The 27,923-nt window shown below is 31.0% G+C and overlaps 1 protein-coding gene across 5 annotated transcripts in view; it reads left to right on the top strand.

Annotated features, from left to right (window-relative positions):
- Positions 1-838: 838 nt before the first annotated feature.
- The window catches only part of LOC119612215 (rho guanine nucleotide exchange factor 16), a 36,994-nt gene continuing 9,909 nt past the window's right edge, over positions 839-27,923 (top strand). Inside the window, exons 1-3 of one of the 5 annotated variants that reach the window (XM_037967948.1) lie at positions 839-1,060; positions 11,905-16,285; positions 17,940-18,034. In XM_037967948.1, the coding sequence (XP_037823876.1) occupies positions 12,078-16,285; positions 17,940-18,034 (4,303 nt within the window). In that variant the 5' untranslated portion in view covers positions 839-1,060; positions 11,905-12,077. Of the gene's footprint in view, positions 1,061-11,904; positions 16,286-17,939; positions 18,035-22,780; positions 23,029-23,104; positions 23,202-23,242; positions 23,261-27,923 lie in introns of those variants that run through there. The other 4 variants (XM_037967949.1, XM_037967953.1, XM_037967951.1 and 1 more) reach the window with 4 other exon arrangements.

Raw genomic sequence — 27,923 nt, forward strand, 5'->3', positions numbered from 1 at the left:
TTACTTCTAAAAATAAAACACAGGCTTATAAATTACAAAATAAGAAATTCTTTTTACATTTTTTACAACAAAATCTTAAGCAACAGCAACTAAAATTTTAATCAAGCCTTACGTGTTTATTTCAAAAACATTTACCAAGAACAAATACGCATTAAACCATATTTCTGTTCTGTTTACTTGTCTTCTCTATAAATAAATTTGTTCATTCTTTTGACAAGATGTTTCTTTTTTTGTATTTTGTATATAAAACGGTAGCAGTAGACTAGTACTTCAGAGGTCAACCATTAATAACAATAATATGTTTAATACTAGTACTATCGTCGTTGTTAATGTACAAGTGCAGCTAGCAAAAACAACTAGAAAGAATTCTGACTGAGTTCGAGTAGAAATTACAATTTAGTACGCCGTCGCAATTGTCGCGTAACAGCCGGAGCTTTCACGTCATTTTATAAAATATAAATATTGTAGTGCAGTAGTAGTAAGCTTCAAAATAAAATAATATTATTGTATGGATACGTATACGTATGTATGTATAATTGCACTGTCTGTCAATATAATCAGTTTTATAGTCTACTTGTTGTAAGCAGCACACTTCATTCATACCACACACAGCTTATTCGTTCGCTCGTTCAGTCGGTCGTCCACCAACCTACTCAATACAATGCACGCCACACGTTACGGTAATCAAAGGGAAAAAATTGCGGGAATAATTCAAACTCAAGTTAAATATTAAACGATTTCGTTACTATAGTTTCCTTCAATATAATATAAAACAACCGTCAATAAAGGTGTAAATACGAAGTGACCAAAACAATGAAAAAATGTTTTGAAATAGAATTTTATTCTTATCAAATACATTAACTCCTGTTGAAAGAACAAATTAAAGTGTGTTAGTCTTGTGTAATAAATTAAATAAATAATCAACAATAAACATTTAAAATAAATAAAAATATTTTTCAAAGTTTATATTAAATTTGAAAAAAAAATATTTAACAAAAACAAAATGTCCGTTTCATAATAAATAGTAGATATTTGAATCTATTTTCCCTTAAGAAGTGCAGTAAGTGTTTATTTCTTCTTTTTTTAAGTTTTCCTTAGAATTTTATAAAATTTCTTTGGTTTTGAAATTTAATTTCAAATGTTTAAATAAAATTGGTATTTGTGTTTATGGCCCTTTTTTTCTAAATGTTTAATTTTTAGCAAATTACCATAGGAACTAAAAATAAGGATCTACCTTTTTCTAATGACAGTAACACACAGCAACAATAATAGGGGTTACATTTATAAATATGTCCATATGTTTCTCCAAAATGGTCAATACATATGTCATATGTATGTACGTAATTCCTGCGTATGTTGCTAGGAAATGTAATTTTTAACAAGTATTCCCTATATGAAATAATAATCAGTCCAATCTACTTCCAGCAGTTCAAAATTTATTAAATCTTATCGGACTAAAACGACAATATCAGAAGTAAAATTTTACACAAATGTTATAGACTTACTCGAAGCATTTGATATTGAAAATGTCTAAAATCATGACTATAGTTTTGACTATTAACTGGTCAATAGTCTTGACTATAGTCTGGTCTATAGTCTTGTTTTACTGTCTTGCCTATAGTCAGGTCTATATTATTGACTTACTGTACTGTGTTCTATAGTCTTGTCTAGACTATAGTCTTGACTATAGTTTGGAATATAGCCTTGACTATTCGTGTGGTCTAGTCTTGACTATAGTGTAGGTTATATTATTGGCTATAGTGTAGTATATAGTCTTCACTATTGTGTAGTCTATAGTCTTGACTATAGCCTGGTGTATAGTCTTGACTATAATCTGGTATATATTCTTGACTAACTGTAGTGTGTTCTGTAGTCTTGTCTAGACTACATTCTGGTCAATAGTCTTGACTATAGTTTGGCCTATAGCCTTGACTATAGTATAATAGTTTCTTCGGATTTGATGTAGTGTACATCCTCCTATCAACCTACCTAGTATAGGCTATAGTCTTGACTTTAATCTGGTCTATAGTCTTAACTATAGTTTGGTCTATAGCCTTGACTATAGTGTCATCTATAGTCTTGACTACTGTATAATTTAGAATATTGTCTATAGTCTGATCTAAAGTCTTGACTATATCCTGGTATGTAGTCAAAACTATAGTCTATAGTCCGGTGTATAGCATTAACACTAGTCTGGTCTGTAGTTTTGACTATGTCTGATCTATAATCTTGACTACAGTCTTGACTATAATCTGGTCTTTAGTCTGGTATATAGTCATTACTATAGTTTTGTCTATAGCATTGACTATAGTCTGGTCTATAGTCTTGACTATAGTTTTGCCTATTGCCTTGACTATAGTCTGGTCTATAGCCTTGACTATAGTTTGGTCTATAGCCTCGACTATAGTCTGATATGTCTCGTTTATGGTGTGGCCTATAGTCTGGTTTATAGTCTTGACTATACTCTCGTTTATAATCTGCGCTGAAGTTTGATCTATAGTCTGACTTAAGTTTGATCTGTATTTTTGACTATAGTCTTGAGTATAATGTAGTCTAAAATCTTGACTATTGTCTGGCTACAATTATATACAATCTTAAATACTAACTGATTTATATTTTTTACTATAATCTACATATGTTATTGACTTTAATTTGGTAAGTAGTATTGGATGTAGCTGGGTCTAAATGGGGGGACTAAATTATCTCAGCTTAGATCCGGCAGTATAAAGTGCAAATTTCATTTTAACACAAACAATTCAAAATAATTAGGTACTTGTATAAATTGGGTTAATACCCGTAAAGCTGTTACTATTTTAACACCCATTTAATGTTAAATTTTTGATGTAATTCAAAATTTAACAAATAAACTAAACATGTTGTTAACAAAATATTTTTGTTGATTTTATAACAATTGTTGGCAAGCTGGTTTTTTATAAAATTTTTATTGACATCGCCCCACAATAGAAACAATTTAATGGTCAGTTTTTTTACTAGCATGTAACCTAACGGTAATGTTTAACTTAAAGTTTAAACTTACAAGCTTTTTTTATTGTTTATTTAAAAAATTATTAAATTAGAAAAAAAAACTATAACTAATAAATGTATATTTATTTGAGGTTAGTTTATTTTAAATATTTATTTTCTTTTCTTTTTCAAAAGAAAATAAACATCATTAATGTAAGAGAAAGTTTTAGGCCAAAACAGACGCTCAGATGCAAATACGAATAAATGAAATATTAGATAATATATTTAAATAAATTAAACAAATATTAAGGAAATAAACAGAGAATTAAAAGCAAAATTACAAATGCTAATGAAAACTAATTTGTATATATAATGATTTACATTTTTTCTTATAACTTTCTGACAAATTGATAAAATTTGAAATTAAAAAAAAAAAATTAATTTTTGTTTTCAGAAAAGGTGTGAGATTTAGAAAACTTGCACTTTTTTTTTCTTAAAATGTTGTGAAATTTAATATAAATAAAATTATTTATAGAAAATTAGGGAAGCTAAAATAAATGAAAATAAAGATTTTGAATTAATATGATAAGCTACGATTTAAACTTGCTTTAAATAACAGTAGTTTAAACTTAAGTTAAAATTAAAGTTATTTATAGATTTTTGTTTATTATTTTTTTAAATTTCTCTTTGTTGTATAGATTCTTCTTTAAATAAGGTAGCGATTTAAGTATTATTTATTATAAAAACAACAAGACATATCTCCATTTTTCATTTAATCAACACCTTAAATGTCAAGTATTGTTGACAACAATGGTTTTGGAGATGTTTTTCAATATAAATATGTACTATAATTAAACAAAACCCTATTATTTGTTTTATACTTCAAGCTTTTTTTTTCTACAAAAACTACTAAAACTCTTCTTCAACTATCAAGACAATTTCTCCATATCTGATCATTTACAAAAAAAAATATTGTAAAAATGTTAAAAACTAAAATTTGCATTAATATTGAATGATGCCAATTCAAATATGTTTATAAATATGCAAGAAAATTAAATAAATATTTAATAAAAAAAGCCACCACCTGTAAACAAAATGACAGACAATATGCCTCACAACATATCAAAACCATATAATCTGTATGATTAATTTTAAAAAAATTGTCTAAAGATATAAATTGTATGTCCGATATGTTGTCTACCACTTCATCACTCACACCGACAGTCGTCCATTCAATTTTAATAAGTATTTTTTGTTTTATTTATAAAAATCAAACATAAATATGGAAATAGTTACAAAAACAATAAACATATATCTTATTACGTTACTTAATAACAACAATACCTAAGTTTCATACAACTTCCATTCGATTTGATTGAATTGTATTGTGTTGCGCTGTTAACCCAACCTTCCTCCCATCTTCTTCTGTTTCTTCCTTTTTTAGTCTGATGCTTTCATATGCAAATTAATTAAACATTTTTTTTGTGTTTGAATTTTCAAACAAAAAATGAAAATGAATGTTATTGGCCGTAAATGCTAATGGAATTTTAAATAATAAAACAAAAAACATAATAATACTTATAAACATTTAACAAAGTTTTCATTCAATCAATACATATTTTTGGTATTGTTGTATAGACAGTTTGCTGTATTTTGTTGAAATTCTTTAGAGGATTTTTGTTGGTCACTCTAGTTATATTGTCATTTATACTAAATGATTAACTGTGCGTTTGTGCGTTGTTTTCCTAAGGTTCTTGTAAGGTTGTTATTAAGGTTACCTCTTATCTATTGGTGCATTGAGGTTTAGTAAACAGTTGAAAGGTTTCCTGCTAAGTACTATTAATTAGTATTAAAATGTTAGAGCCGGGTAGAAAAAGGTTTGCATAAAAGTATGCTTTACTTTTAAATGGTAAAAACAAAACTAAAGTCAGTTCTATAGTCTTGACTATTATCTAGTCTATAGTCTTGACTGTAGACTGGTATATAACATTGACTATAGTCTAGTATATAGTCCAATCTACAATCAAGACTCTTGGCAATAATCTGGTCTATAGTCTTAACTATAGTTTGGTTTATAATCATTACTATAATCTAGCTTATAGGCTATAGGCTTTTTTGATCTATAGTCTGTTCTATAGTATTGACTATGGCTAGATTATAGTCAAGGTTACAATCTGCTCTATAGTCTGGTCTATAGTCAATATAGTTTGGTCTATGGCATGATCTATAGTCTTGACTTAAGTTTGGTAAATAGTCTACAATTTAGTCTGCTCTATTGTCTGCACTATAGTTTTATCTATTATATTGATTATAGTCTGGTCTAGATTCTTGACTATATTTTGATCTGTAGTCAAGACCATAGTCTTACCTATAGTCTTATCTATAGTCAGGTCTATAGTCTTGTCTATAGTGAGTTCTATAGTCTGGTCTATAGTCAGGACTTTAGTCTGATCATAGTTTACGGTCTTGATTATAGCATTTCTATAGTCATCACTAAACCCAAATCTAGTCAGGACTATAGTTTCCGTAAGAGTCTAAACTATAGTATGTTCTATAGTCTAGACTATAGTCTACTCTAATGTCTGGACTATAGTCTTGACTATAGTTTGATCTATTATATTGATTATAGTCTGGTCTATATTCCTGACTATAATCTAGTCTGTAGTCTGGACTTTAATCATCACTAAACCCAAATCTATAGTCTAGACAATTGTTTAGCTTATAGTTTTGACTCTAGACTGGTATATAGTCTTGACTATAGTTTGTCTAGTCTAGTCTATAGTCTAGTTTGGTCTATAGTCTTGACTATGGTCTTGACTATGGTCTGCTCTATTGGCTAGACTATTGTCAAGGTTACAATCTAATCTATAGTCTGGTCTTTAGTCAATATATGTAGTTTGGCATGATTTATGGTCTTGAGTATAGTTTGGTCAATAGTCTGGCCTGTAGTACAGACTATAGTCTGCTTAATAGTCTAAACTATTGTATGTTCTATAGCCTAGACTATAGTATGTACTGTAGTCTACACTTTAGTGTGGGATATTGTCTTAACTATATTCTTGACTAAAGTCTGGTCTACAGGACTATAGTCTGGTCTATTCTCTGGACTATGGTCTAAGACTATAATCTTCTCGTGTCTGTATTCCTAATGTATAGTCTTGGCTGTAGTGTAGACTATATTTTGGTCTATAGTCTTGATCATATTTTGGCCTATAGCATGATCTATAGTCTTGACTACAGTCTGGTCAATAGTCTTGCCTGTAGTCTGTACTATAGTCTCGCTCAATAGTCTAACTATATTATGTTCTCTAGTCTAGACTATAGTCTGATCTATATTCTTGACTATAGTCTGAACTATAGTGTCGTCTATACTCTGGACTATACCCTCTATAGTCTATACTATAATCTTTGTCTATATTCCTGACTATATTTTCATCTATAGTCTTGCCTACAGTCGAGTCTATTTTCTTGACAATAGTCTGGTCAATAGTCCTGACTATATTCTGGTCTATAGTCTTGATCATACTATGGTCTAAAGACTTGTGCATAGTAATGACTATAGTCATATCCGTAGTCTTGACCATATTCTGGGTATAGTTTTGATTATAGTTTGATTTGGTCCATTGTATTCATTTCTTTATAGTCTTGACTATAGTGTGGTCTACAGAATTGATTGCATTCTTGACTATAATCTTGTGATACTCTCGATTATTATCTGGTAATCTCATAATCTAATAATCATAATCTTGTCTATAGTTTGTTATAGAGTCTTACCAATATTTTTAATATGACTAAATAAAATTCTTACTAATAAACAGTATGATAAATAAATTATGGCATAAAAATAAAAATAAACACCTAAAGTTCACCCTCAAGTTCAAAATATTTAAATAAAAATCAATACAAAAACATAATTAACGATTTAGCAAATGTCCGACTTTGGATTGTCCGAAAAGAAAACATTGAGTAAGTCACAGAGCTTGAGTGTAGACACCAAAAATAAAAACAATAGTGCAACCATGAATTAAGACCATCTAGTGAATACTAATGAGAAACTATTGGCAGCTTAATATTATTGTTAATTTGGCTGATGAGTACAATATTTCGATTTTTTGTTAATTTAAACAAATAAACAATAAAACGAAATCAAACATTATTATTATGTATTATTATGTAGTATTTATTGCATTAAATTAAACACAACCAAGAAAACAAAAATGGCAATAAAAAGCCGAATTACTCGCATTAACACGTGGTTGGCCAACAAAACCAAACAAAGTTAAAATAAACTTAAATAAATAAAACGAAACTTAAAGAAGGCATTATAGCAATTAAATTTGTAAATTGTTTGGTAACCAGCATTTACTTACTGCTCTGATGGCGTACATACAACAAACTATAATTAAAACTATTAAAATAACACACATTCAAGCTAATTTTTTATAGTTATTTACTTGGTAGTAGAAGTGAGTGTTAAGTAGGCTAAAAACAAAAATTATGTAATTTATATTTTTGACTAATTTAATTTATTTCTTTATGGTTGTTCTTAAAAAAAAATAACATATAAAAAAACTACTAAGTAAAACTTGGAGTTATAAATTTTAAGATTTTTTTAAAACTGGTTGTTTAAAAGGGTTTTCGAGGCTTGAAGCAGACTACTCAGTCGTAATTTATTGTTCCTATCTCAGATATTGGTGGACTGATTCTATCTGGCAAATGCTGGAACGTATGCTTAACAAATTGGTCCAAAATTGGGAACGTTAAAATTTTTAGGGATTTTTGGCAGCTTGTATCCAATTACATATTTGTTCCTCTTTTGTAAACCAATATTTTGCTAAACATAATTAAAAAGTATTAGACTTAACAAGACATATTCGTTGGTATTACAAAGTATTAAAAAAAAACTTACAATACGGAAGTAAAAAGTGCAAAAATAATATTTTCTTTAACACTTAATAAACTGTTGATGATGGGTCTTATTTTGGCCGGAAATACTTGGTTGATAAGAAAATATCAAATAAGCCGTTTACAACAAATGGCTATAAAATAGCTATTGCAAATAAAAATCTTAATTTCTTTACACCTGATTACCAACACTAACCATAATTATTTTAAAATTTTTTAAACGCACAATAAATCTTTTGTTTTCTAAATAATTGTGATTATTTTATGCCTTAACAAAAAATAATTATATTTACAATTTATTTCGTTAAAATAAAACGTGTGTGGTTACAATTTAATAATTATTTCCTAAATAAAATTGCGTTTAATTTGCGTGCGGTAAAATAGGGGAATTTTTTTTTTTAGTTTCACACAAAGAATTTTTCTAACTAAAGAATCTCTAGTAATAAAAACACAAATATGTATGTAATTTTTTTGTTGTTTTTCTTTTTTTAACTGTATTTTAATTTTTACTAATTTTTGCACGTTATTGTGGGTTTTTCTTTATCTACCGGTTTCAAATAATAGTAGTCTTTCAATTGTCACGTTTGCAGTTAATTGCAAAAGCAAATTTCTATTGTTAGCTTTTCCCTTTAGGTGTTTTTTTAATAATTTCTCACATATTTAAGTCAAAAAATAAATAATAATTAGATAAGAATGAAATTTTTGTATGGTTGCATTCCACATAAGAGAGAAAAAATTTTCTTCAGATGAAAATAGTTAAAATATTTCTGGTAAAAGTAATAAACATACAACTAGACTAGACTATAGACTACACTATGGACTAGACTATAGACTACACTATGGACTAGACTATAGACTAGACTATAGACTAGACTATAGACTAGACTATAGACTAGACTATAGACTAGACTATAGACTAGACTATAGACTAGACTATAGACTAGACTATAGACTAGACTATAGACTAGACTAGACTATGGACTAGACTATAGACTAGACTATAGACTAGACTATAGACTAGACTATAGACTAGACTATAGACTAGACTATAGACTAGACTATAGACTAGACTATAGACTAGACTATAGACTAGACTATAGACTAGACTATAGACTAGACTATAGACTAGACTATAGACTAGACTATAGACTAGACTATAGACTAGACTATAGACTAGACTATAGACTAGACTATAGACTAGACTATAGACTAGACTATAAACTAGACTATAGACTAGACTATAGACTAGACTATAGACTAGACTATAGACTAGACTATAGACTAGACTATAGACTAGACTATAGACTAGACTATAGACTAGACTATGGACTAGACTATAGACTAGACTAGACTATAGACTAGACTATAGACTAGACTATAGACTAGACTATAGACTAGACTATAGACTAGACTATAGACTAGACTATAGACTAGACTATAGACTAGACTATAGACTAGACTATAGACTAGACTATAGACTAGACTATAGACTAGACTATAGACTAGACTATAGACTAGACTATAGACTAGACTATAGACTAGACTATAGACTAGACTATAGACTAGACTATAGACTAGACTATAGACTAGACTATAGACTAGACTATAGACTAGACTATAGACTAGACTATAGACTAGACTATAGACTAGACTATAGACTAGACTATAGACTAGACTATAGACTAGACTATAGACTAGACTATAGACTAGACTATAGACTAGACTATAGACTAGACTATAGACTAGACTATAGACTAGACTATAGACTAGACTATAGACTAGACTATAGACTAGACTATAGACTAGACTATAGACTAGACTATAGACTAGACTATAGACTAGACTATAGACTAGACTATAGACTAGACTATAGACTAGACTATAGACTAGACTATAGACTAGACTATAGACTAGACTATAGACTAGACTATAGACTAGACTATAGACTAGACTATAGACTAGACTATAGACTAGACTATAGACTAGACTATAGACTAGACTATAGACTAGACTATAGACTAGACTATAGACTAGACTATAGACTAGACTATAGACTAGACTATAGACTAGACTATAGACTAGACTATAGACTAGACTATAGACTAGACTATAGACTAGACTATAGACTAGACTATAGACTAGACTATAGACTAGACTATAGACTAGACTATAGACTAGACTATAGACTAGACTATAGACTAGACTATAGACTAGACTATACTATAGACTAGACTATAGACTAGACTATAGACTAGACTATACTATAGACTAGACTATAGACTAGACCATATACCGGCGGATAGAGAGGCAGATAAAAAAACCACCACTACACACACACTATTGGCATTTTTTCAATGAAATTGCACTGAAAAAAATATTTGGTTATTTTTAATTTTGAAGATTAAATTGCATTACTGTAAAATGCGAATATTTATAAACAAAATGTAATCAATGTACTTAAGAATGATAATTTCTTCACATAGAAACAACATTTCTACTTAAAATGTACAAAAAAAGTATGAAACAAGATGAACTTATTTACTTTCATTGTTATGCATTCTAGAAAATTATTTAGGGTGTACGTTGTTTTTGTAAATTATGCTCTTGCTTTTGCAAGTTGTTTTTGTTTTTTCAAGTTGTGTTTGCAATTTCTTTAACAAAGCGACATCAACCTGCTTTGTTGAATGCTGCCAAGCAACTAAATAAAATATTTGTATTTTTGATGCTCTTGTTTAGAGGTTCGTATGCGATCGTGTTGTGTACATGTAATTTGCCGAAAATCTTCGTTGTCAGAACAATACTAGCGCCGACGTCTGGACTAGACTATAGACTACATTATAGACTAGACTATGGACTAGATTATAGACTAGACTAGACACTAGACTATAGACTATACTAGACACTAGACTATAGACTAGACTATAGACTAGACTATAGACTAGACTGTAGACTAGACTATAGACTAGACTATAGACTAGACTATAGACTAGACTATAGACTAGACTATAGACTAGACTATAGACTAGACTATAGACTAGACTATAGACTAGACTATAGACTAGACTATAGACTAGACTATAGACTAGACTATAGACTAGACTATAGACTAGACTATAGACTAGACTATAGACTAGACTATAGACTAGACTATAGACTAGACTAGACTAGACTAGACTATAGACTAGACTAGACTAGACTATAGACTAGACTATAGACTAGACTATAGACTAGACTATAGACTAGACTATAGACTAGACTATAGACTAGACTATAGACTAGACTATAGACTAGACTATAGACTAGACTATAGACTAGACTATAGACTAGACTATAGACTGGACTATAGACTAGACTATAGACTAGACTGTAGACTAGACTATAGACTAGACTGTAGACTAGACTATAGACTAGTCTATAGATTAGACTATAGACTAGACTATAGTCTAGACTGTAGGCTAGACTATACTGTAGACTAGACTATAGACTAAATAATTGACTAGACTATAGTCTAGACTTTAGACTAGACTATAGACTAAATAATTGACTAGACTATAGTCTAGACTTTAGACTAGACTATAGACTAAATAATTGACTAGACTATAGACTAGACTATGGACTACTCTATAGACTAGACCTTAGGCTAGACTATAGTCTAGTCTGCATCTCAGTCTATAGCCTGGTATATAATCCTATGTAATTTTGGTTAACTTGTGAATAGTCTTAATTATAGCTTAAAAATCTTAGAGGTGTCAAAAATCACTATTTACGAGTACAACTTCATATCAAAATTATTGCTAGAAACAAAAATAGTTGTTTAACTTTTCGTAAAAATTATACAATTTCCCATAAAAATATTTTATTTGCGGAAAATGACGAATAAGTATGATAAGCAGATATAACCAAATAAAGTCTTAAATATTTTTTAATGAAAAAACGTATTAAATATACAATGCATTGCTATATAAACTGTTTATTAACCATAGTAAACGAAAACATTAATTACAACTTTCACTTTTTTCCCATTTTCATTTAAAGGTCGCCAAAAAGTTGCCAACTAATTTGTGGGTTTAGCAACCCCAACTGCAAGCACAATATTACAAAATGCAAACATAACACCTACAACAACAGCAACACGAATTGCAACAGTAGCTACAACAACAACAACAACAACAAGTGCAATATTAAAGAACGTGAAGAAATTATTAAAAATGTTGGACAATATTGTTACAGAAAATTGTATGGCTGCAATGCCAATAGAAATTTTGGCAGATGCTAAAGTCAAAGACCACAAAAAACTTAGTGAAGATAAATTGCAAACTACAACGACAACAAATCCAAGTGCTAATACAGCACCTGTAATAAAGACTAATAAAACCAAGACTATATTAAATTGGTTGAAAAATAGCACCAGCAGTAATAATACAAATAATACATTAACTTTAAATAAAAATAATAGTATTAATAAAAAGAATAGTGTTACTAGTGATAATAAACAGATAAATGAATGTAATCATAAACGATATGATCAGATAATACAAGAAAAAGAATCAGAAACTAATTGTACGTGTCCAAAAGTAAAAACACAAAATAATACAAGTTCTCCAAGAGAGTTAACACCAACAAAATCCATAGGCCACAAAGACGACGATACCTTAAGAGAATTTCGAGGCGTACAAACTTTAAAGCATTTTTGGAATAAACGTATCACTGCCAATAGAGAATCTGCCCTGAAAGCCAAAGCCTGTAAACAGCAACAATTCACCAAATCGGTAGGTTGTTTGGTAAATGCCATCAACAGCACCGGGGAACCACCACCATCATCAACAAATACTACTTCATCCACTACATCTGCCCACTTCAACGAAAAAGAACTTTTAAAAGCTCGTAAACTAAGAGCTTTAAGTTTGCATGATTGTTCCCGAGTTTCGCCAGATTTTGATGAAATTTCTTTATCAGACATTGACATACAAAAACATTTGGAAAAAGATAACTTCTATAAATACAAAACAGCAGAGCAGGCCTCTAAATTAAGGGAACTAAGTGAGCATTCTACCCACAGAAAGTTGAGTAATGCTATAGTTTTACCGGCTGGCCAAAAAACAGAACGTTTCGATTGGCTAAAACGTCATGATAAATTTTCACGCAAAAAATCTGTAGAACTTACACTAACCCCCGCCTCCCAATTGTTTACAGCGAAAAATAGCAATTCCATTAAAAGTGATAAGGGCCATAAGCTTATCACTGCAACTTCCGCTATAATTAACAACGATATTATTATCAACGACTACAAAATGCAAACAACAATACAAACAACTGCGTCTTTGCCAACGGCAAGAGGCCAAAATACATCAGAAGTTGCCAACAGCAGCAGTAACGTTAGCAGTGAAGCGTCTACACCAACACTTACCGAGGCACAATCACCACAACATGCAGTCAGTCGTCGTAGAGCAACAACAAGAAAAGATTCAGCCAAAACTTTAGCTAGCGCTAGTAGCATTAGTAGAGATTCTTCTAACACTTCGCTAGCGACCAGTGCTAATAGTCATAGAACGGTAGTTAAAAGAAATTCTTCGGCTCGCAAATATAGTTTCAAAACACACTCTCGTTCTTATCATGCGCCTCGTAAAATGCACACCAACAAAGATTCGGTTAGTGGGGGAACGGGTATGGCTGCTAATCCCCCCAATAGTCTGGTGGCAAAATTAACACAACAATTTAATGAAATTATACAAAAAGATAAGACTTTGCTGGAGGAGATTAAACGTAAAAATGGCGTACTAATGACCCATAAGGGTCATGTCTACAAAGTGGTGGATACTTCATCTTTGAACCGCAATCAATCGCCTACTGTTAGTCGTGCAAGTTCAAAGGCCCAAGATTTGCATACTTTACGTTCGTCTAGTTCGTCTTCGACGGTACAGAAAAATATCAAGAAATTTGAAAGTGAATCAAGGGGCCTTAAACCCCGAGTACCCCTGAAAAGTATACAAGTGTTAAGGAAGAGTAATGAATTGGTTATAAATAAAACTATAGCCAGTTCTAGATTGAATAGCAGCAAAATTGAGTCCGACACTAAACCTCAAACATTGCCTTTAACATTGGAAATGGTAAAAGAAGAGGCCAAAACTCCGGTGGATAATATCAATAGTAAAGAACTTCACCAGTTTAAGAGTGAGGAGAAAGAAACAGGCAAATCATATTTAATAAATAATAATAACAAAGAAGATAATATCCCAAAGAACTCAGATAAATCAACAAAAGACTTTATGGATATATGCACTGAAGATGACATGGCATTGCCTCCCAAATTAGATAGTGTCATATATAAAAGTATTCATAAAATTAAACAGAAAAATAAAGATAAAACAAAAGAAATTCCAGAAGAGCTCAAAGATAACACAAGTCTATTGAACACACAAAATTGTACAACAAAAGAAACAACTCCCATCAAACAGCAAGTAGAGGAAAATGCTAACAAAACAGAGGATCAGGCGACATTCAAGCAGGATAAGGAATCTGAGTTAATCCTTCGCACTAAAGAAGATGCAACAAAAATGGAACTAAAGGAGAGTAGTAACAATATACCAAAGGAGGACAGTGCAACTAAGCTCAGCAATGGTCCAGATAAAATACCAATAAATGCTGAGTTACCATCTACAACAAAAGAAAATAACACCACAGAAAACGACACTAAAACTTTCGAATCTACTACAGAAAACAATACATCTTCTGAATCTCTAGAGTTTGAAGACAAAAGCAAACGCAAACATAAATATGCCAAAATCTATGAAAAATTAAGATACTTTACTCCCTTCTCCAACAGCAGTAAAAAACAAAAACTCAATCCCTCTAATGCCAGCAGCACAGATGTAACCAAACTAGAAGACTCACCCCCTTTAATCATTGACACCGCGATAATAAAAGACTCTAAAACCATATCATGTGAAAATCCCCAACTATTGGAAACAGGAGAATACACACCCATGAATTCTCCTACCCCCAAAAAGAAAGAATTCGAACTAAACGAGGTGGTGTATTCCATAATGGTCGATTCAGAAGCCAAATTATTGGATGCTTTAGATCAAGTAGATAAAAAGTTACAAAATTTGTCTCATGGCAAGGATGCAATTTTGGAAGTGGATGAATATGGTGAACCCTTAAAACCGAATTCTTCATTTCTACATCAAACCTATGCCAAAGAGATTGCAACGAAATCAACCGCCGCAACCATAATACAAGCGGTCAATGTGACCCTAGTCAATGCCATAGAGGGTGAACAAATGATCATGGAACAAAAGGAGATACAACAGCAGCAGCAACAACAACAGGAAAAACTAATACAACATTATGAGAATAAAACTTGTAACAAACCTCTGCCACCCATACCTCCACCCAAGAAAACAACAATAGAAGAAGAGGAACCATTTTATGAACCCATATGTATAGATAAAACAATTGAACTTAAGACTGAACAATCATATAAAAATTGTGAACTCAACACTTCTAAAGAGGAAACTCCCGCTGTCCAAATTACAACACCAGCAATAGAGGAAGATATTTATCAAACTGTAGAGGAAGCTAAAGATGTTTACGATCATTTTGAATCTCTTAAAACACCAGAAATTGTTATCAATTCCATACAACAATTAGATGGTTACGAACCTATAGAAAATCCCGAAGATGTTACACTATTACCAAAATGTGAAACAGCTAAGCCTCCTGTACACTTCGATGGTTACGAGGAATATACCCCCTCAGTGGCAACAACACCCATAACACCTAATACTATGGCAGTACGTAAAGTTACAGATGAACTGCCGGATTTACCAAAACCCAAACGTATTCTACCCTGCAGAACGGCACCTAAACCTCCATTACCCAGACTGCAAAGTACTGAAGAAGAATCTCTTATTTCCAACCCCTGTCTTGAACCACCTTATTATGGGGGTGAGGAAAATATATATGACACTATTAAGGGCTCCCATTGCTATGAGTCCCTGCAATGTGAGGGCAATAAATTACAAAATTCTCCTCCCTCCTTGTTGCGCAATAAAAATTCCGATTGTGTTTCATTATCATCGAATTGCTATGAAAGTATTTCTCATTTTAAACGTACCAATATAGTGGGTCATCATAGTGGTGGCAGTAGTAATGGTTCCACTCTAACTATTTCTTCAGAGAATAAAACCAATAGCCTATATGAGGACTCCTTAGCCTCTAGTCTGCATTATTCAAGTAAACGTATCTATCACATGAATAGTCATGCTCATATTGACATCAATAAATCTACGACAGATGTAAATAGTGTTAACGGTTATGGTGGTTCCATAGGTCGTACAACAGATACAAGTGATGAGTGGACTGATGTTACGGACAATGAGAATGGGGATGCAGAGAGTAAACCACAATTTATCATGTAAGTACAGAAGTTAATTTTGTTGTTTATCTTTTTTGTTGTGTTTTGTTTTTTTTTCCTGGTATCTTATCGGTGGGCCTCTATTGTTTTACGTTTTATGTGAAAGTATATTGATTTTGTAATTTTGATAAGGGAGCCGCCATTCATATAGAAACAAAGGAAATATCTAGTTTTGCGGCATGAGAATTTAACTGGAACTGAACTTGACATTTTTATAGTTTAGTAAACCTACCCAGTAAAAAGTTTCATTACCATGTAAGGAGTTAAAATGCTAAAATTTACTTGCATTGGAGGCAAGTACTTATCACAAACGATTACAAGTAATTAGAAGAAGTAGTAATTGTAATTCGCATGAAAAAACGTACACAGCTTCGATATCTTCACCGGCAAGATGACTAATGAATTAGAAAGTATTTATATAACGCATTATTAGTAAGACCATATTAGACTATTTCTATGTAATCCAGACAATATGTAGTAGTCATAGAAAAGTATGCAGTTAGGTAAGTAATTACAACTGAAAGTCATTACCCAGTTTTTGTTGGGTTATATTAGACTAGTGAAATTAGTAAAAATAAAATCCGCACACCTAGGGAAATGCATCAGAACTACTCAAGGGTTCTCTCTTATTTATCAGAAAAGTGAAAGACCAAATGGCACTATTACAAGGAATGGTCCTGAAAGCTACAAGTAACGATCCAATAGATCATACTATAACTTTCCTGAGACTTATTTGCGTGGTTCTGAAGTTCGAATTACTTCTCCGACTCTAAAATGATTGAATTTTTTTATATTTAGAATTTCTTGTTTAAAAAACCCATATTTTTGACCTTATTTGCGGATATATCTTGAATATAGGGTTCTTTTTATAAACAAAGTGTATATCGAATGAAAGGTCTTTTGAGTGACTTACTTTCAATATACTTATAGCCTATATATGTATGTTTATCTAAATGTATCGAATAACTTTCGACGTATATTAAAAATTCTGGAGAAATTATGAGTTTTTCTAATTTAAAATCTAAAATAGCAAACTTCTCGGTAGTATTAATCAAGATTTAAAAAATATATTGGGTCTTCAGGAGCTTGATTTCAATAAGCTCGCGGATAGATATGGACTCATATTTCAACCAAAACTTCAACTATGAAATCCTAATTGCAGAACAAATTATTATTTTTAAAAATAAAACGTCATACTTAAATTTAAAATTTCTCTACCCACTAATTATACTGATAAAAATTCTGCTCCGATAAGTATTCATTCATGCAATTTCAGTAATATTTTTAATTGGTTATCGGTTACTTAAATAACAAACTTTTTTATCTGCCTGACATTCTCTCTTTCTCATTTTGTTTACATTCATTGGAACAACCGTACCCCACTGACCTAGAAAATTGTTTATTATTTATTTGGACTGATAACAATTGTTAGGTTTTGTTTTTGTGGTGCACAAAAATGTTCATAGCTTTTACAAAACTTTAGACAAAATTAAATCAATAGTTACATTTGAGATTTTGTTAAGTAACGTGTCAAAAAATCGAAATAAAAATGAGCACTTTTTATTTAGAAACACATTTTGAATATATGTAAGGTTTTTTATTTATAAACTAAATAATAATAATTTTAATAAAATATTTTATATTTTGGTTACAGTGTACGCGAACGTTCTAAAGCCCATAAAAGTCCCGATTGGTCTAGGAGAGTGCGAGATAAACGTCAAAGGAAATCGAAAAGTTGCATTGAAGATGGTGAGTAACTAATTTTATTATTTATTTGTTTAAATATAAAAACTAAATTGAGTATTTAGTGCAAAATATATTTTCAAGCTTAAGTTAATATTAATAAATAATTAAAGTTAGAATATTTATAAAAGGCACGTACCATAGTAATGTTTAAAATATATTATTTTAAAAATGTTTTTCAAATTACTCAACAGCTTCAAATCTAAATATTTTCTTTTAATAAGCAATATTGTTTTTTTCTCAAATAATAATTTGTAAAATATTAAACAAGCTTTTTAAGACAGTCAAGACACTCTTTATATACTTTTCAATTAAAATTTTACAAAAAAGTAACGTTTTTAATAAACCAAACTTAACAGTAAACTTAATAAAGCTTTAGTTAAAGCTAAAGCTGATCTTTTAACATTGCTATTGTCAAGCTTTACTTAAAAGCTTCTGTTAAAATATTAATATTACTGTTAATTTTTTACTCTTCCATATAAGAGCACATCTTCGAACATTTGTGGTGACCACGTGAAGGGAACAAGTCTTTATTAAGAGATATTAACGCATTATGATGTGAATAAAAAGAGCTTGCTTATACTCTCTATATAAAAAAAAAACTTTGCAGTAAAAGATTATTTTAACAAAGCAAATTGTATTCTGTTTGGAATTGAAATTACCAGACTTGATAATAAATAAGGTATTAGGACCCAATAGTGGGAATTTTGAGAAATTTTATTGCAGAAAAATTAAGCTTTTTGGTTACAAGCGTGAAAAGTATCCAAAAAATTGTATTTTATAATTTCTGTAATTTTGACACTGGAAAAGAAATCGGGTCAATATTATTATCCCGCTTTTTATTCTAAAAAGTTTTAGTGATTTATTTTTGAGCAATTTTAATTAAAAATAAGGAATTTTCTAAATATTTTTTCCGAACTCTTTTTAAACTATTTAGTTTAATAAAAATTCTTTAAGAATATCCATTGTCAACAATATTCTTAAATAAAGTTCTCTTGAGAACTTGATCGGATTCATTTCGCTTCTTAATATTAATTAATCCAATCTTATGATATAATCTTTAACTAGAACTGAACTAGAACTGAACTAGCACTGAACCAGCACTGAACTAGCACTGAACTAGAACTGAACTAGAACTGAACTGGAACTGAACTAGAACTGAACTAGAACTGAACTAGAACTGAACTAGAACTGAACTAGAACTGAACTAGAACTGAACTAGAACTGAACTAGAACTGAACTAGAACTGAACTAGAACTGAACTAGAACTGAACTAGAACTGAACTAGAACTGAACTAGAACTGAACTAGAACTGACCTAGAACTGACCTAGAACTGAACTAGAACTGAACTAGAACTGAACTAGAACTGAACTAGAACTGAACTAGAACTGAACTAGAACTGAACTAGAACTGAACTAGAACTGAACTAGAACTGACTAGAACTGACTAGAACTGAACTAGAACTGAACTAGAACTGAACTAGAACTGAACTAGAACTGAACTAGAACTGAACTAGAACTGAACTAGAACTGAACTAGAACTGAACTAGAACTGAACTAGAACTGAACTAGAACTGAACTAGAACTGAACTAGAACTGAACTAGAACTGAACTAGAACTGAACTAGAACTGAACTAGAACTGAACTAGAACTGAAACTAGAACTGAAACTAGAACTGAACTAGAACTGAACTAGAACTGAACTAGAACTGAACTAGAACTGAACTAGAACTGAACCTAGAACTGAACTAGAACTGAACTAGAACTGAACCTAGAACTGACTAGAACTGAACTAATGAACTAGAACTGACTAGAACTGAACTAGAACTGACTAGAACGAACTAGAACTGAACTAGAACTGAACTAGAACTGAACTAGAACTGAACTAGAACTGAACTAGAACTGAACTAGAACTGAACTAGAACTGAACTAGACTGAACTAGAACTGAACTAGAACTGAACTAGAACTGAACTAGAACTGAACTAGAACTGAACTAGAACTGAACTAGAACTGACTAGAACTGAACTAGAACTGAACTAGAACTGAACTAGAAACTGAACTAGAACTGAACTAGACTGAACTAGAACTGAACTAAACGGAACTAGAACTGAACTAGAACTGAACTAGAACTGAACTAGAACTGAACTAGAACTGAACTAGAACTGAACTAGAACTGAACTAGAACTGAAACTAGAACTGAACTAGAAACTGAACTAGAACTGAAACTAGAACTGAACTAGAACTAACTAGAACTGAACTAGAACTGAACTAGAACTGAACTAGAACTGAACTAGAACTGAACTAGAACTGAACTAGAACTGAACTAGAACTGAACTAGAACTGAACTAGAACTGACTAGAACTGAACTAGAACTGAACTAGAACTGAACTAGAACTGAACTAGAAACTGAACTAGAACTGAACTAGAAACTGAACTAGAACTGAACTAGAACTGAACTAGACTGAACTAGAACTGAACTAGAACTGAACTAGAACTGAACTAGAACTGAACTAGAACTGAACTAGAACTGAAACTAGAACTTGAACTAGAACTGAACTAGAACTGAACTATAGAACTGAAAACTAGAACCTAGAAATGACTAGAACTGAACTAGAACTGAACTAGAACTGAACTAGACGAACTAGAACTGACTAGAACTGAACTAGAACTGAACTAGAACTGAACTAGAACTGAACTAGAACTGAACTAGAACTGAACTAGAACTGAACTAGAACTGAACTAGAACTGAACTAGAACTGAACTAGAACTGAACTAGAACTGAACTAGAACTGAACTAGAACTGAACTAGAACTGAACTAGAACTGAACTAGAACTGAACTAGAACTGACTAGAAACTAGAACTGAACTAGAACTGAACTAGAACTGAACTAGAACTGAACTAGAACTGAACTAGAACTGAACTAGAACTGAACTAGAACTGAACTAGAACTGAACTAGAACTGAACTAGAACTGAACTAGAACTGAACTAGAACTGAACTAGAACTGAACTAGAACTGAACTAGAACTGAACTAGAACTGAACTAGAACTGAACTAGAACTGAACTAGAACTGAACTAGAACTGAACTAGAACTGAACTAGGAAACTAGACTGAACTAGAACTGAACTAGAACTGAACTAGAACTGAACTAGAAACTGAACTAGAACTGAACTAGAACTGAACTAGAACTGAACTAGAACTGAACTAGAACTGAACTAGAACTGAACTAGAACTGAACTAGAACTGAACTAGAACTGAACTAGAACTGAACTAGAACTGAACTAGAACTGAACTAGAACTGAACTAGAACTGAACTAGAACTGAACTAGAACTGAACTAGAACTGAACTAGAACTGAACTAGAACTGAACTAGAACTGAACTAGAACTGAACTAGAACTGAACTAGAACTGAACTAGAACTGAACTAGAACTGAACTAGAACTGAACTAGAACCGAACTAGAACCGAACTAGAACCGAACTAGAACCGAACTAGAACCGAACTAGAACCAAACTAGAACTGAACTAGAACTGAACTAGACTGAACTAGAACTGAACTAGAACTGAACTAGAACCGAACTAGAACCGAACTAGAACCGAACTAGAACCAAACTAGAACTGAACTAGAACTGAACTAGACTGAACTAGAACTGAACTAGAACTGAACTAGAACTGAACTAGAACTGAACTAGAACTGAACTAGAACTGAACTAGAACTGAACTAGAACTGAACTAGAACTGAACTAGAACTGAACTAAAACAGAACTAGAACTGAACTAGAACTGAACTAGTACTGAACTAGAACTAAACTAGAACTGAACTAGAACTGAACTAGAACTGAACTGAACTAGAACTGAACTAGAACTGAACTAGAACTGAACTAGAACTGAACTAGAACTGAACTAGAACTGAACTAGAACTGAACTAGAACAGAACTAGAACTGATCTAGAACTGAACTAGAACTAAAATAGGATTAAACTAGAACTGAACTAGAACTAAAATAGGATTAAACTAGAACTGAACTAGAACTAAAATAGGATTAAACTAGAACTGAACTAGAACTAAACTAGAACAAAACCAGAACTAAACTAGAACTGAACTAGAATTAAAGCTAGACTTGAACTGAACTTGACTTGAACTAAAACGTCCCGTTTATTCTAAATACTGAATCAATCTTTCTGCAATAAATTGTGTTAGCACTATTTGATCCTATTTCAGAAGATTTCATAAAAAATAATTGTATTCCCTAAATAATGTAAGATTACTTCAACAATTTTATGAAAACTTTGATATGTTAATGAACGAAATCTTCCAGTGGAACTATACATCAAATTCTGATTTAAAATTTAGGTTTCAAATAATGTAGTGGAATATATATCTTATAAACAAATTTTACGTTTAACATAAGTGAATATTTTTGAGATAACAACCGTTTTGAATTTTATCACCATTCATGCGGGCTCATTAAAAATGATATCTGGCAAGTCTGCTTTAACTTTAATAGAGAGTAATATTTATTTAGCGATTTGTATAACGAAAAATAATAATAAAAATAAAAAACCAAAAACAAAAAAATGTTGAAAAAAAAAACTTGAAGAACAACTAGTACAAAATGATGTTGAATTTTTTTTTTTTTCATTGTATATGGGGGATCATTTTGTTCGACCAACAAAAAAAAAAACTGCAATTACGAGTGGAACACAAATTTATACAAACGAAAATCATACAGATAAATATTTTGAGTAAAATATTCAGTTGTGAGTAAAGTATTTCAATGAACGGACGTGTATGAACAGCGGATTGTAAAAAAAAACGTTAAAAATTTTGAAAACTAAAAGAGTGCAGTTCAATTTTGTATTAAATATTTATGAATATTTCAAACTTATTTTGTATGCAAAACACAAAGAGAGAAATTTTTATGAAAACTAAAATTTTGAAAGATTATATTGAATATTAGCCAAATTGCTGGCAAGTGAAAACAAAATGAAATAAATGTCAAATGTAATTATAACAAAAAAAAAATTAAATAAATTTACAAAAAAAAAATTTGTTAAAAATAATTAAAAAATTGTTATAGTTTAACTAAAAACAAATTTGTTAAAACAAAATGACAATGAGCTGTTTTTTTTATGGTTGTAAATTATAAAGCAAATAAATGATCATAGAAATAAAATGTAACTCGATCGTCTGCAATTATAGAGGAATCGTCCGTCTATACATCATTTAAACAAAAGTTGTTGCCATAGTTTCACGTAGAGTTGTTGTTGCTGCTGCTGTTGTTATAGTTGTTTGTTGATCACCAGCGTGAACCACTGAACACGATGACGAAATTCATTGTTTAGCGCAAATTTAAAAAAAAAAAATAAAATTTAACAAAAATGATACATAAAACACAAGCTTTAAGCCACAAATGAAACCTGTACATACTACTCACTCGTACACTGTAAAACTAGTAAAAATTTTGTTTAAACCTTGAAAACTTTATAATATAAAATATATATTTTTTTAAACCAACCAAACAACTAAATAATAAAATATACTAAAAGAAGCTACAATACAAAAATAACAATAAATTACCTACAAAAATCGTTTAAAATAAAACTAATGAATGAGGCAGATGATTTTTTTCAGTTTTTTTTAAAAAAAGGCTTTGAAAAAACACAAAAATAACAAAAATTTAAGCGCTGTTAAAGGTTGTTTGAATTGAAAAAAATACCTACAAACAAATGTATATGTACAACAACTAAATAAATAGAAAAAAATTGCAAATTTTTAAATTTTAGGTTGAAATTTATGCAATTGAAAAATTGCATTATTGTGTCTGTTGTTGTTTATGGAAAAAGCTGCAAAAATAGCATTTCCAAAAACAACTACAACTAGACTCAGCTACAACAATAGCTAAATGGAAAAAAAATTACAAAAAAATAAAAGAAAAGACGACGAAACTAATGAACAACACGTAAAAATTTCCCCATTGACTTCGACTGACTGTGATGGCAAAAGCGGCCACACAAACAATAAACTAATGTTAATATAAAATGTAATGAAATGTATGTACATATGTGTTTGATGATCAGTCAGTGATCACATAGCATTAATGGGCTTCCGCGTAAATAGTTTTGGAAAAACACAAAAAAAAAACTTAAATATTTGTTATAAATACCAACTATACGCTACAATTTACATTATAAATAATTTAAAAACACACTTTATAGACTTTTTTTAATAGAGTTCATTGTACAAAATTTATTAAAAACACCTACTTAAATTAAAGTTAAGTACAAATATTTTATGGTATATTCAAAAATATTTTAAATATTTGCACAAACTTGAGAAGCAGAAGATAAAACTATGGGAATATGTTATGAATCGTTACTTAAAGTAATTAATTTTGTATTTGCCTAAATTGGAGTTTATTTTTAAGTGTTTCCTAGGCACTTAAAGGAATTTGTTAGAAATTAAGATTTATTTGAAAAGTTTTGGGTACAACTCAGCTCTCTATCCCTTCACACCAAAACACTGCATAAAAATCATACATACATATTTTCAGGAAAACAAATTAACGTTCACTCTAACAAAAACCGGAATATGACATGAAGGCCTTTCAAACATTCCGTTGGGAATGATTTATATTTTGCCGATCGATTTTGCTATAATTTCGTGAGGAAATGGAGGGAAATTTTGAACAAAGTGGCTCCCGGAATACACTATAAAGAGTGATGGGGGTTGTTAGTTAGTTAGTTAGTTAGTTAGTTAGTTAGTTAGTTAGTTAGTTAGTTAGTTAGTTAGTTAGTTAGTTAGTTAGTTAGTTAGTTAGTTAGTTAGTTAGTTAGTTAGTTAGTTAGTTAGTTAGTTAGTTAGTTAGTTAGTTAGTTAGTTAGTTAGTTAGTTAGTTAGTTAGTTAGTTAGTTAGTTAGTTAGTTAGTTAGTTAGTTAGTTAGTTAGTTAGTTAGTTAGTTAGTAGTTAGTTAGTTAGTTAGTTAGTTAGTTAGTTAGTTAGTTAGTTAGTTAGTTAGTTAGTTAGTTAGTTAGTTAGTTAGTTAGTTAGTTAGTTAGTTAGTTAGTTAGTTAGTTAGTTAGTTAGTTAGTTAGTTAGTTAGTTAGTTAGTTAGTTAGTTAGTTAGTTAGTTAGTTAGTTAGTTAGTTAGTTAGTTAGTTAGTTAGTTAGTTAGTTAATTAGTTAATTAGTTAGTTAGTTAGTTAGTTAGTTAGTTAGTTAGTTAGTTAGTTAGTTAGTTAGTTAGTTAGTTAGTTAGTTAGTTAGTTAGTTAGTTAGTTAGTTAGTTAGTTAGTTAGTTAGTTAGTTAGTTAGTTAGTTAGTTAGTTAGTTAGTTAGTTAGTTAGTTAGTTAGTTAGTTAGTTAGTTAGTTAGTTAGTTAGTTAGTTAGTTAGTTAGTTAGTTAGTTAGTTAGTTAGTTAGTTAGTTAGTTAGTTAGTTAGTTAGTTAGTTAGTTAGTTAGTTAGTTAGTTAGTTAGTTAGTTAGTTAGTTAGTTAGTTAGTTAGTTAGTTAGTTAGTTAGTTAGTTAGTTAGTTAGTTAGTTAGTTAGTTAGTTAGTTAGTTAGTTAGTTAGTTAGTTAGTTAGTTAGTTAGTTAGTAGTTAGTTAGTTAGTTAGTTAGTAGTTAGTTAGTTAGTTAGTTAGTAGTTAGTTAGTTAGTTAGTTAGTTAGTTAGTTAGTTAGTTAGTTAGTTAGTTAGTTAGTTAGTTAGTTAGTTAGTTAGTTAGTTAGTTAGTTAGTTAGTTAGTTAGTTAGTTAGTTAGTTAGTTAGTTAGTTAGTTAGTTAGTTAGTTAGTAGTTAGTTAGTTAGTTAGTTAGTTAGTTAGTTAGTTAGTTAGTTAGTTAGTTAGTTAGTTAGTTAGTTAGTTAGTTAGTTAGTTAGTTAGTTAGTTAGTTAGTTAGTTAGTTAGTTAGTTAGTTAGTAGTTAGTTAGTTAGTTAGTTAGTAGTTAGTTAGTTAGTTAGTTAGTTAGTAGTTAGTTAGTTAGTTAGTTAGTTAGTTAGTTAGTTAGTTAGTTAGTTAGTTAGTTAGTTAGTTAGTTAGTTAGTTAGTTAGTTAGTTAGTTAGTTAGTTATCTCATCATCGCCCCATTGTGTACTTTAAACGTAAAGTCTATTGTCTTTCGGCAACAGCACCGATCTTATCCCGAAATATACATTTCACCGTGTTTCAGTCTTTAAACCGCCACTTACTTTTAACGAGAATTTGGGATCCCGAAGTAACCACAACCAACTAGGACAAGTCCTGCGGCCACACGAAATACCAGATTATATGGTTCTGTGGTTCGACCCCATGTCAGATCATTCAAGGAAAGTCCGAGGAATGAAATGACATCACCAGTTTATAGTCCCGGCAGACTAGATATACTGGTAACACCTCTATACCCTGGGATTGCAATACACCAAGATTGGGTCTTCATCAAGGAAACATGCCCCGGCGAGACCATATTCAGACAAATTAATGTCGAAGTGCTTTACGTGAACACCTGCAGTACTTGAGCTATCTAATCTCTGACCTTATTCAGACATTGAAGTCGAAGTGCTTGAGGTGAGTACCTGCCGTGTTGGCCTATCTCACGGTGATCTTTTTCAACCACTGGGTGAGCTTTTTGACGACTCACCACCGCCCCCTCAATCTTCAATGAAGAAATCAGGTGGCAATTTCTGTACATGGCTAAAGCCGGTCCATGTTCAAGCACTTTGTTCAAGTGTTTGAGCTACCTAGTCTCTGACCATTGCTGCCCCTTTGTTTAAATTCCGAGATGTAAAACATCACTTCCGTTTACAACCACGCAGATGGGATGGCCTCTGTAAATTCGGCAAAAGCACCTAGAGACGTAACCGGTAGACCGAAGTACTAATCCATCAAATAAACCGAGACTTTGTTTTTACTCACAGTGACACACTGTGGTAATTCTGATATGAACAGAGTTTACTCTGAACATATCTGGACAAGGAAGGAAAATTCAATGGTATCATACCCGACATACATCTCGTACCATATGCAATTAACACCAACTCATTTCCAACGCTTAGTCCCACAGTCACTCCTCTGTGGGGTATCTGTTGTTTCGGCAACAGCACCGAACTTATCCCGAAATATTGACTTTACCTTACATCAGTCCTTTAACTGCCACTTACTCTCCCCGCGAATTTGGATTTAAACCACAGCCACTACGTGGATCCCGAAGGAACCTCAACCAACTGACCAGCCAGGACATAGTCCTGCGGGCAACTGGCCACCCGTAGTACCAGAATATGTCGTTCTCTGGTTGGATCACATTTTTTATTAATTAAATATCCCAAAAACATACATGCTGAACACTATGGACTTGCTCAATAAAACCTCTGATCATATAATCTGTGTCTGCTTATCATTAGGGTCTTATAGAGCGAGCTTTTTGTCTAGGAGCTTGTATTTAGCAATCACCCATTCCCCTAATATAATCTTTTTAATTACAAATGCAATAGCCTCCACTCCATATTGTCATTTAAAACTACATTAAATGAAATTAACATTTTGAATTGCTCCTTTAATCTACTCAACTCTCTGAATCATTTGAACTTTATTCTTAACTCATAATCGTATTTAAATTCTAAAAGAGTCTAATTGAATTTTATAATAATTTCTACACGATTATAACAATAATAAATGATTACTGACTGTTTAACAGAGAATCTTCTGCAAATGACTAATATTAAACAATAAACAATATTTTTTAGATTAGTAAGCATTTTATCTAAATAAAAATTGGCAAAATTCCCCTACAAGAAATACACAGGTTTATTTATTTCTTTGTTTTTTTTTTAAAAAAAAGCTTTTATAAAAATGCATTTTTTCAGGGTTTTAATAAAAGATTATAAATCATTAATATTTATAAAGTAATAGTATTTAATAT

The sequence above is a fragment of the Lucilia sericata genome, unplaced genomic scaffold, assembly GCF_015586225.1.
Source record: "Lucilia sericata isolate MDLA Ls3-8-SP2 unplaced genomic scaffold, ASM1558622v1 Contig001628F_arrow, whole genome shotgun sequence".
NCBI classification, from domain to species: domain Eukaryota; kingdom Metazoa; phylum Arthropoda; class Insecta; order Diptera; family Calliphoridae; genus Lucilia; species Lucilia sericata.